The sequence below is a fragment of the Ochotona curzoniae genome, unplaced genomic scaffold, assembly GCF_017591425.1.
Source record: "Ochotona curzoniae isolate NIBS_2020 unplaced genomic scaffold, NIBS_Ocur_1.0 contig_1274, whole genome shotgun sequence".
In the NCBI taxonomy this organism is placed as follows: domain Eukaryota; kingdom Metazoa; phylum Chordata; class Mammalia; order Lagomorpha; family Ochotonidae; genus Ochotona; species Ochotona curzoniae.
Window position 1 is genome coordinate 33,746,870 of NW_024465023.1, and position 11,291 is coordinate 33,758,160.

General features: G+C 38.5%; 1 protein-coding gene across 1 annotated transcript; it reads right to left on the minus strand.

Moving 5' to 3' along the window:
• Positions 1-8,415: 8,415 nt before the first annotated feature.
• LOC121171734 (probable G-protein coupled receptor 83) lies at positions 8,416-10,773 on the minus strand. The gene is made up of 4 exons (XM_041003435.1): positions 10,384-10,773; positions 10,072-10,197; positions 9,568-9,701; positions 8,416-9,145 (listed from the first exon to the last, which is right to left on the minus strand). The coding sequence occupies exons 1-4, from the start codon at positions 10,771-10,773 to the stop codon at positions 8,416-8,418; spliced, it is 1,380 nt and encodes a 459-aa protein (XP_040859369.1).
• Positions 10,774-11,291: the final 518 nt, after the last annotated feature.

Below are 11,291 nucleotides of genomic sequence, written 5' to 3' on the forward strand. Positions count from 1 at the left end.
GGGCTGCTCCACTACTGATCCAGCTCCCTACAAATGCACCTGGGAAAACATAGGAGGTTGCCTAAGTACTTGTGCCATAGCATGCAAGTGAGAGGTCCAGATGGAGTTCCAGACTCTTGGCTTTAGTTTGCCCAAGTCCTGGCTGCTGTGACCATTTGGGGAATGAGCCAGCAGGTTAAAAGCCTCCCCCTTCCAGTTCTCTCTCTCTCTCTTTCTCTCTCCCTCCCTCCCTTCATCCTTCCCACCTTCTCTCTCTTAACTCTGCTTTTCAAATCAATTGTTACCTCATTAAAATTATTTTAAAAAACATTTTAACATGTGTAACAGGGAGAAAAGCCAAAGAATAATTCATACATGTGCTAATTGGCAGAGGTCTGTATAATTAAAATGAAGTAAAACAGAGTCATCGGAACTACTTGGAAGGTGCAAAAGCCTATTCTTTTCTTTTCTTTTTTCTTTCCTTTCCTTTCCTTTCCTTTTCTTTCTTTTCTTTTCTTTTTCTCTGTCTTCTCTTTCTTTATCTCTATTTTTTACTTGAAAGAGAGAATCACAGAGTGGGGATAGAGAGAGAGGCCTCCCATCCACTCCTTCACTCCCAAAATGCTTGTAAGACCAGAGCTACATTGGTTTGAAACCAGGAGCCAGGAGTTTTTCCTCCAGGTCTCCCAGATGGGTGCATAGTCTCAAGAACTTGGGCTGTCTTTTGTTACTTTCCCAGGCCATAAATAAGAAGCCAAATTGGCAGTGGAGAAGCCAGGATAGGAATTAACACCCATATGGAATGTCAGCACCACAGGTGGCAGCTTTCATGCTATGCCACGGTACGGGTCCCAGTGAAGTTATTTTAATGAAATCATGCATATTTTGGGCATTAGTACAAATAATTTAATATGTATGCCAATAATTCTGTATTCTATATATTTGCCAAATATATTTAAACAATTTTATAATTTTACCTTTAAAACATATTTTGAATTTAAAGATTTCAGAATCAAGAAGAGTAGATTCTTGAGATGATTTATGAAAGATGAGTATTTGTTATCCTGGAAGATAGAAAGAGAACAGAAAGTTTTCTAGGAAGCCAGGGAAGCATAACCAAGTTGTACTGTCAGAAGCAGATGGCAAAGCTTCATAAGAAGTTTAGCATGAGAAGATATTCAGATAGGCAAATGCTGGCAAATGCTGGCAAATCATGAGGAAAAGATAGCTGAAGCTGCCAGATAAGCAAAGGTTTTGTGTTCTGTGAATATACAGTCACAATTCCGTTTCAGGGCTTGAGAGAAGGGCCTCATTGATGCATTTTGATAAGGATAATGATGTAGTCAAATCTGGTTTTATGACAATGAATTTGGTGTTAGTGAAAGGATATGCCCATGTGGGAATGATAAAGACTGGACTCAATGAAATTGGCTTAAGAAAAACCACTGAAATGAGAGATAGTGAGGTTAGTGAAATTCAAATTATGACTATGCAACGGAGCCTTTGGAAATGATGGAAACCTCTGTTGTCTACCACAGCACCTTCTGTGGTTATGCAGCAATTGGAATGTGACTACTGTAATTAACAAAGATAATTAAAATTTTAATTTCATTTTAGTTAGCTTACATGTAAATAGCTATGCTGACTATCATAATGGACAGTATAGGTCAAAATTGGAGTGGTGGAGAGGGAAAGGAGAATATGTTTTCAAAAAAAATAAAAACCGAAACAAGTATAGACAGGGCTATTTTCTATAGAGCAAGAAAAGTCAGAAGAGTTAAAATAAATTGTAGCATTCTTCTTGATTAACTGTATGAAAAAATAGTGCAGTGAACTTAACTATGCACATATTTCCTTAGAGGTAAATGTTAATAATATATATAGAATACATCCTAGAAACAGTTCTTTATATTGTTCTTGTACACTAGAGATACATATTTAGAAGATATTAACATATAGGCCAGTAGCTGGGGCTTTAATCATGGGTACAGTCACCTAGGCATGGAGTGTGGAGTGAGAAAACCAGAATTAAAAGATATGGAGAAAGTTGTACTAAAAGATAACAAGAAAATGAAGAATAAGTAATTTCTCAATTACTTAGCATAATTAAAATTAGGGAAAAAGTTATCAGTTAAATCTGAAAAAAGGTCAAATTAAATGAAAACTGAAAAAAGTTTGATTTAGCAATTACCAGGTCAAAGAGTACCTTTTTTACGCCCAAACTAGAAGATCATATTGTAGTAAGTGAGGAGACAATGTTACAAAGACAACGGGACCTTGGCTTTGGACAGGAAAAGAAAGCATAAGGGGGATTCAGGATAATTTGGGCATTATTATTGTTTTATATATTTGCAAATTTATTATTATTATAGGAAAGATCATATTTAAGTTCAGAGAGAAGAAATCTGTATACAGAGAAGGCAATAAAAATATAAACAGTGTTAAAATGGATGAAGCTAGCTTCCAGATGAATAACTAGAATCCAAAAAGCATGTAAGGGAGTTAAACTTCAAAATGGAACATGATTTATTTGAAGCTAGAGGGAAAGGGAAATGGGGAGAGGGATTTTCTTCATCGGTTTGTTTTTTGTTATATGACTTGCTCAGTTAGTGAGATATTACTTTCTCTTGGAAATTTAACTATAGTGATATGACTATACATTTATTATGACTATTATACATTTATTATGACTAGGTGCCATGAAGTCAGAATATCCATTATTTACAGTGACCATGAGGCAAGAGACGCAGTTCCTGTATTACTTGGCATCAATTTCTTGGGTAAGTAAGACTTTAACTTGCTTGAGTTTCAACTCCCCTCACCATTATATGAGGTAAGGTATTGATTTTATAATCATTGAGATCTCGCATAGAAATGTCCTGACTTTACTAATCCATTTATTGAGGTAAATTTCTGTGAAATGGATTTTCTGTTGGATGGACATGGTTTTCCTCTGAGCTATCTGTCCGTGGAGCATCCATTCCGGCAGGTTTAGTTCAAGGTGCAGTGTCAAAGCTAGTTATCACAGAAAAGTTCACGAATTTCAGAAAAGTTAGGACTTTAACCTGTTTCTCCTTTTGCCAGGAATCATTTCTTTGACTCTCCATGGCTTTCTTGAACTTTTGAACTTGGTTTATTCATGTATAAAGTACACACACATGCAAACACACATTTGGATTTGGTAGTTCTACTTTTTTTTAACGAAGTGCCTATTTCAAGTATTTTCAAAACTAATATGAAAACTTCTCAGATTAGTACTTACTAAGTGCTTACTGATTTATATGTTATATATCTGGATTTATTTTAATGTATTTCAATAAAATAAAAAAGTGGGGCAGTAAGAGGTAAAACAAAACTAGAAAATGTTTATCTTTTTATCTGGTTAAGGAGTACTACCTCTGCGTGGGTAAAGGTGGTAGTCAGCTGGTATCCACAGGTCTGACAACACCAGTTGTTAATGCTTCCTTATTGGCTAACAGATTTGGTTTCACTATCCCTTGACTTCCCAACACCAGCATTAACACCGTTCCCTAACTTATCCAGTATTTGCATTATCCAGTAACTGATGTGTTCGTGTCATGAACTGCAGATGGCCTCTAAGATCCCCTAGTATTCCTTCACAGCCCGTGACTGACATGACTGATTAGTGCCTAGGCCATATTTGTTGGTTAATTATATTGAAATTAACTTGAAATCAGATTTACTCCAACAAGTTGTACATGTAGTCTCAGGATTTAAGAGCGTGGCCTTACCCTTATGTTTTGACTAACTTTTTTTTTTTTTTTTACTTTCAATACAAGTTGCTTTTTCTTCCTAACAACTTTTTCCTTATGCCATGTCCTCCCAGGCATAGAATCAATAATGCCTTATCTTGGGAGAGGTTTATGAATACATTATTTGTAATTGTGCCACGTTTCTGTGTCTGTTTTGAGAAAGCAATCTCTAGCTCTCCACTTTATGAGTATTCTTAACCCCCAAAGTATTTGCATGCTCAAAATAATTTTTATTTTTATAGGCAACCTATCCAAGTATCCCAGCAAGAGGCTTTGGGTAATAAAGTCTCATTTATAAGCTGACTCTGCTAAAATCCATGTATCCCTTACCAGGCTATTGGTTACCGAGTTGCTTTCTGGGAGGCTTATGGTAGCATAGGATTTTTCACTGAAGGAAGAAATAAGTTTCATCAGCATGAGATTAAAAAAATTTCTCCACCAAGATAAACTTTATTTTTAATTGAACTTGTACACAGTCACAAAGGATTTACAAAGGGATACAATTTGAATCACTTGAAAATTACCAAGATACACTTAACTATAAAAGACAATTTGATACACATAATCACAGGGGATCAGTTAATTTCAATCTGTTTATCTGTCCTCCTCTGAGAAGAAACCCTGGGGAAAGCTCCCGAGGAAAGTTTGGACCTGGACATTCAAAAGTTTATAGTCCATACATATTTGTTGGTCTTCAAACAGAACATCATTTCAGAAGCAGTTCCTGTTCAGGTTTGGGTTTTCCACCAAGGCCAGTCTACATGGGAGGAGCAGAAGGGTGGTATCCCGTTCCAAAATCCACCATCAGAACTCATTATCGGGGGCTTGTCAATGTTTTATGTAAGTAGGCATACACAAATAACACTTTGGGGACACTGTTGAGGGTTTTATTTTGTGTGTGTGTCTGTGTGTGTGTCTGTGTGTGTGTGTTTGTTTCTTTGTAAGCTATTTTTACAGATAGTTAAATGTAACACCAGTATACACTTTAAGCACACATTAGAAGAGCACCGTAAGTTAATATTGTTACTCACATCTAATATTTTACTATTATATCTAAAACATAGAGAATTCAATAGAATCACAGGTAAATGAGGTCTTACCAGAAAGATGAGGGTACAGAATAGGAATAATGTACAGTATGTATGCTCTAACTTTTACCATCTAATCCCTTTCAAGTTTCCTCCTTTGATTTCCTGTCTGACACATACCTGAGGACAGAACTGCTAAAAGTACTTGAAAACTCATCTGGGGAACTAACGAACGAACATGTTCACCTCGAGTTAGGCATATGCTTCTTAAACCTTCGTTTCACAGCTAGCCCTTTTGCCATTGTTTTGGCACTTGTCCTTTTTCTCAGCAGTCTGTCTTTACCCATGTTGGCTTTCTACACCTGCATGTGTTTTGTATTCAGTCACCCGGACACTGGAAGCTTCTCTTTTACCCTAGGAAGATATCTCAAAGGAATATGTATCTTCATTGTCCTCTAGCTTGTCTGAAGAAAGGTCATTTGGAAAGGAATGTAGCAACATTACTAGTAATGATATTGGCAAGAATATGTATAGTAATAACGTAGTACCAATAGCAATTATCACAAGATAAATGACAGGAAAATGAAGGTATTAACAATGATGCTAATAATACCTTGCATTTGAGAAAGCATTGAGCTGTTAAAATGCTTCCAAATGTGTCATCTGCTTTCACAGACAACCCTTACAACAACCCTGTAAGATGGGTAGGTATTATTATCCCCATTTTACAGATGAGGAAACTGAGGCACAACAAGGTCAAATGACTTGCCCAAGGTCATACAAGTGGTTGAGTTAGAAAAGAAATCCTGGTCCCATGATTCTGAGTCCTGGCCTTTTTCTATCATACCTACCACCTTGCCTTTATATTTAAATCAAGGCAAAGAACTACTGCCTTTTACATTGTTCAGATGGTGTTTCCATCATAGAAATTGGATGTGCACCAGAATTATTTCATTTAGAGCGACTGGATGTGATGCACCATCCAGTCTTTTCTCAAGTCTATAAGGTCACCAAAATTTAGGGTAAAGTTAGAAGAGACAAAGCTGTTCTCTGTCTAAAAAAATCTGAAATCAGTTCATATTCTTAACTTCACCGTGCCCATACCATAGTGTCAAGATTTATAAGCAAATAGCAAACTATAACTAATCCATTAAAGATACAGCAAAAAGTTTAACCAGAAGGAACATTTTCTTTAAGAAAAGCTAAGGCCTCAAGGAAACTGCCACACTTTTCTTAATATCCTTGCGCATGGTGCCCTCTGATGGATGTTTAGCTCAAAATAATTCATGAGTATAGTGACATTAAGTATTTTAAATGACAAGAAGGAAAGGCATGTCGCAAACAAGATTCTTGAAACAGAAGTATCATTCATTACCCTTGTAACCAATGCTGTCATGAAGACAGCTTCCCTTGAAGTGTGTCTTCACACTTCCCAGAAAGTGTGTCCTGTCACAGTGCCAAAGTTCCTCAAGGAGTTCTCTCCATGTCTCTTGACTCAACTTTTCTACATCAGAAACAGGATAGGTATCTAGAGCTAGAGGCATAATAAATAAATAAATATTCAAGTGTGTGATTGGCTGCATGTGCACACAGTGGTTTGTATATATGGATGGCAGTGCCTGAAAGAGGGGGATCTAAGTCAGGAAAAATAGAAAGCACTCATACTGAAGTAATATTATTTGTAGCCCAACACCAAAGATAGTTAACACTAACTAAGCAGGGGGAAGTGAAAAAAGAAAAAAAAAAGATTGGAGGAAATGGGGGGGGGGGGAGGGAGGGACACGGAATGAAAGTAAAGAGAAAGGAGGGAAAGGGAAGAAAAGGAGAAAATAAATTTTAAAAGCTTACAAAGAGAAAAGGGCTAGAGCTAGAACCTAGATCAGAAAAAAGCACCGAAAATGGAGAAATCTTAATTATTGAGAAAATGATGATCCTCAGGTTTAGGCAATGACCAAAACCCAAGATTGAATAGCCCAGAACAAACAGATACGGAGAAGTGAGCACCTGGATGAAATGTTGGAAGGAGAGAGAAGCAGTTTTGCACCTTATGAGGATGCTTCTAAATGTTTACATATGGCATGTCCATGTCAGAATAGAGGTGTAAAATCAGTGGATGGAGCAGAAAAAGTTCACAAAAAATGTGACTAAGAACTGAAGTGTTTAAAGTGTGAGGAAAATCTACAGATATTAGAACCATTATAGATCATTTGGATTCAAGATATACATTTTTACTGCAGAGCTAATTGGGGTAGAAAGTATAGATTAGAATAGAAATAGAAGCAGCACAGAAAAGCAATGAAAAAGGAATTCCCACATCAAGAAATATCAATTCAGGGAATGGGGAAGTGAAGAACCACCACCAAACAACACCACACACACACACACACACACACACACACTCACACCCTGAATAATGGGGCAAAAAAAAAAAAAAGCAAAATCTTAGAGCCTCTAAGACTTAAATTTAAGGCATGAAATCATATTTAGGCTCAGTTAGCATGGAAATTACAGGTAGAAATAAGAGAGAGCACCAGGGACAAGGATAGCACAAAAGATGACAATAGGCAGTATATAAACACTTACGCCAGCATGAACGTAAAATGTGTATGAATGTGTGTGCACACATGCACCTGGTTATGTCTTCATTCCAATTTAAAATGCAACAAATTGTAGAGTTCGAAAGGCTGATTTAATTGACATGCAATTAAATCACTAATTGTGAGAAGAACACTAATTGTGAGTCAAGTAAAACAGCCAACTAGGATGAGGGATTCAGAGAGGAAAGAGACCAATTATGCAGCTACGTGCTAGTAAAGTGTGGTATCAGTGAACTCCTTTGAATGAAAAAGCTCATGGTTCTAGATAATAAGACGGAAATCTGAAACGTAGGAAAATACTCTTTAGAAATTCTGCAAAAAAAAATGAGTTTAAGGAGTCACTTGAAAAGACGGGGTAACAAATAGCCCTTGCTCTTTAAAATGATGTTTGATTTCAGGCTAGATTGAGGCAGAAAACCAATATACTAGAGCACTATGTCGGTGCTCGGCGTACATTGAAGAAAAAGAAGATATTTTTATTGTTGAAAAAGAGCTATCAAAGCCTCTACTGTGATGTTTCATTCATTCCCTTCTCATTCACGATTACTCCATCTTGCTATCACCTAATATTAATGGTAACTGCAGAACAAAACTGGAGTCAAATTGGGTCTTAATTAGGGAATCTCATTCTCACTTCTCCTATCTCTAAAAACAGGTAGGAAAATTAGCAGACGTCTGCAGGATGTAATGTAGTACCAAGCCCTTAGAGTTGCACAGTGATTCCATCAAGTACTCAGAATCATTAACCAGAGGGGACTGCAGCTGGACCTGCAGGATGTCCATGATAGGAAAATGTTGGAGCTCTACATGTGGCTTAAGGACTTCACCATCTCTACCTGATTCATTGTGACCATGTTGAGTTGGAACATCTCACCTAGGCTATGGAAGTGGGCCTAATTTTCCTGGGCAGAGAATGGGATCAACGCGACCTGAGCCTCAGGGATACTGTCAGATGGCATGCAACAGTTACATATGCCCAGGTACTCCTTTAAACAAAATCCCAAGGGGTAAGGTGATCTTCTGGTGCGGATGCCCACTTTAGCCATTGACAGTCTGCAGCTGAATAGAGAAATAACCATCCTGGGCTGAACATCCCTGTTCCTCTTGACCCAGGGCAACATCTGGATGTTCCAAATCCCCAGGGACAGAGATCTGGGAATCCCCCTCCCCAGCAGCCAAACTAGGATCCTCAAACACCTGGGGCTCTGGAATTGCCAGAGGTGCCTGCGGCAGGGCAGAAGCCCGGAGCTCCTGGAGCTCATGAACCTCTTGCACTTGATCTTGCTGCTGAACCTGGGAACGCCTGGCTAATGACATACATCTTTCACACCAGGATGTCATAGATACGAGTTTGGCATGGAAGCTCTTATTGAGCCAGCAGTAGATGAAAGGATTGTAACAGGTACTGCTCATAGCAAACCAGTGGAATGCATAGAAAACCACACTCTCGGCTTCTACATCGGCACTGGAAATCAGAAGCATATAGCAATTGAGGGGAAACCAACATACTGCAAAGACCAACACAATAAGAATTAGCATTCGGATGCTCTTCTTCCGCTTCTGGTGGTGCGCCAAAAGTTGACGAGCAGACCCATCACCAACAGCATTTTGAATCCACAACCTTTTCCCCAGGTGAGAGTAGGTTGTGACAATCGCCAGCAGTGGGAGGATGTACAGCAGAATAAATGTACCAAGATCCACATACTTTACAATCTGCTTGCTTGGACCAGGAAAAGCAGGGAGGCAGTGATTGATGATAACTCCATCCCTAGAGCAGAAGAGAATGTAGGTTATGATAATAACACCAGTGAAAGGAACCATAAGAGGACTGAGTCCTAGCTCCGTTTTCACCAAAGTATATCGCCAAGTAAATCTCATTGCTCCCAAATTCTAGGTCTTAATTTATTGAAATTCAGTTAAGCGGTAAATTAACTTATTGTCTGTTAAGTGTACCAGTCCAGGCAGTGGTCAAACTAAGGCTGATCAGATTCTTAATCACACGTGCTTTTAACCTGGTTGCTCATTATCTTTGTTTCATCACTACAGCTTTGAGCTGGAGGCCTCATATTCTCCATTGAAAATTATATAAAGGGACAAGAACATAGATAAGGATTTTTCAAATGTCAGCTTCCTGAGGGGCTCTTAAAATAGGAATGTAAAACTATTTGTCAAGTAACTAATCAAACTTACACGCTCATGAAAGTAAAAACCTTTTGGTAAATCGCGTGTGGGAGAGCAAGTAACATTGCAAGACTCCAGATCACAGCAACAATCACCAGGCTTTGAAAGTGTGTTAATCTTGGCTTCATTGGGTACAGAATTATCTGGAACAGAGAAAACAATTTCAGCATCAGTTCATTTCTGCATTACTGGTATAGGCAAACACTGATTAAGGTGTTCCTGCTTATACTGCTTAATATAATCGTGCTATTAATATCACTCACTTTCCTTTGGTTTGAACACGATTGAAATGAAAACAACTCAGAAAAAAATTCATAAAATTTCATGTCTCTGAAATTACTAAACATTCCAAATCGTTGTCCAGAGAAGGAGGCAATGTGAAGTATCTGTGTGTCATTCTGTAAACATTCTCTGTCCTCAAAGCCTATTACATCCTGAAGGTTTGGGAGGTATCTGCCTGAGTATAGCCTACTCCCTGCCCTTTTGTTCTAAAATGCTCTCCAGAGCTCTTACCCGGTGTCGGTCCATGGCAATAGCCATCAGTGTCAGGGTTGAGACATGGAGGGAGCAGTACTGAGCAAACTGACTCACATGACACATGATCTTGCCAAACAGCCACTGTCCACTCAGGAATCGTGCCTGGTGGAAGGAAGTAAAATGGAAGTTAGTTAATTACTCATGCAAGTTCCTTATGCCTTGATAAAAAGATAGTTTCTGGAAGTAAGGCTTAAGGCAAACTTAGAGCCCTCTTAGTCTCATCACCCCTGCTTGGATTGGAGCAGCAAATACCCTATAAACTGAAACCATCCACATATAGCCACTCACCAGAGCAAATGGGCTGTTGAATATAATGATCAGGATGTCGGATATGGCCAGGTTAAAGATCAGAAGGCCTGTTGATTTGTTGACTTCTTTGTATTTGAGGAAGACATGGCATACCAGCGAGTTGCCAAAGAGGGATATCATTATGATGACTGCATATGCCAAGGTCAGCACAATCTTCGCTGCGATGTGAGGTCTGCCCACCAGCCATTTTCGGATGCTTTCTGTTGGCCATTCCGATTCTGGATTCACAGCACTGGCTTCGGTTACATTTGTGCCATTCCAGCTTTGATCCTCAATTGGTGGCATCTTAGTGAAATTTTGAATGAGCCAATCAACAGCGTGTTCTGCTTGTAATAGGGAAGGGGATGCTTCGTTAAAGGAGTAATTCATTTTTGCTCAGGGTTAAAAATTAAGCAGACTTTAAGGGACTGTGAAAGCAGAAACTTTCAGAGCTTGTTATAAAGTGAGGTCTTCAGGAACCGAGAGCTTACTCTTCACTTCTCTTACAGAAGAGAAGCAAGATGAATGAACCTGTGGAGCCAAATGAGAACAATAGTTTACTCATAGGACTGATATTTTTTCCTTTTCTCCATATGCTTTCATGAACATGAAATTTTGTCCAGTTTAAATACACTACCTATCAAGTGTCATTAAAGTATACTTTCTCCCAAGCCATCATCGTGGGAGGAGCAAATAATAACCATGATATATTATGCTGAGGATTTCCATTCAAATAGGTCCCTATAGGGGCTTAAATCTGACTGAGAATGACATTATTCTATCATTTTTAAGTCAGAAAAGAGCATCTCTCTGTAGTTGAGGCTCAAGGGCAGGGGTCCTATGCTTTCCCACATCTCTGCTGTGAGTCTTCAGATCCAGATACAGTAGGAAAGGAATAGCCTTGTTAA

Excerpts from the sequence above, each read along its gene's own strand:
- LOC121171734 (XM_041003435.1), bottom strand. The coding sequence starts at position 10,773 with ATGAATTACTCCTTTAACGAAGCATCCCCTTCCCTATTACAAGCAGAA. Across the intron at positions 10,198-10,383 it reads TCAACAGCCCATTTGCTCTG|GCACGATTCCTGAGTGGACA; the intron begins GTGAGTGGCTAT and ends TCCTTCCACCAG. Across the intron at positions 9,146-9,567 it reads GTTTTTACTTTCATGAGCGT|GGATGGAGTTATCATCAATC; the intron begins GTAAGTTTGATT and ends CTTCTGCTCTAG.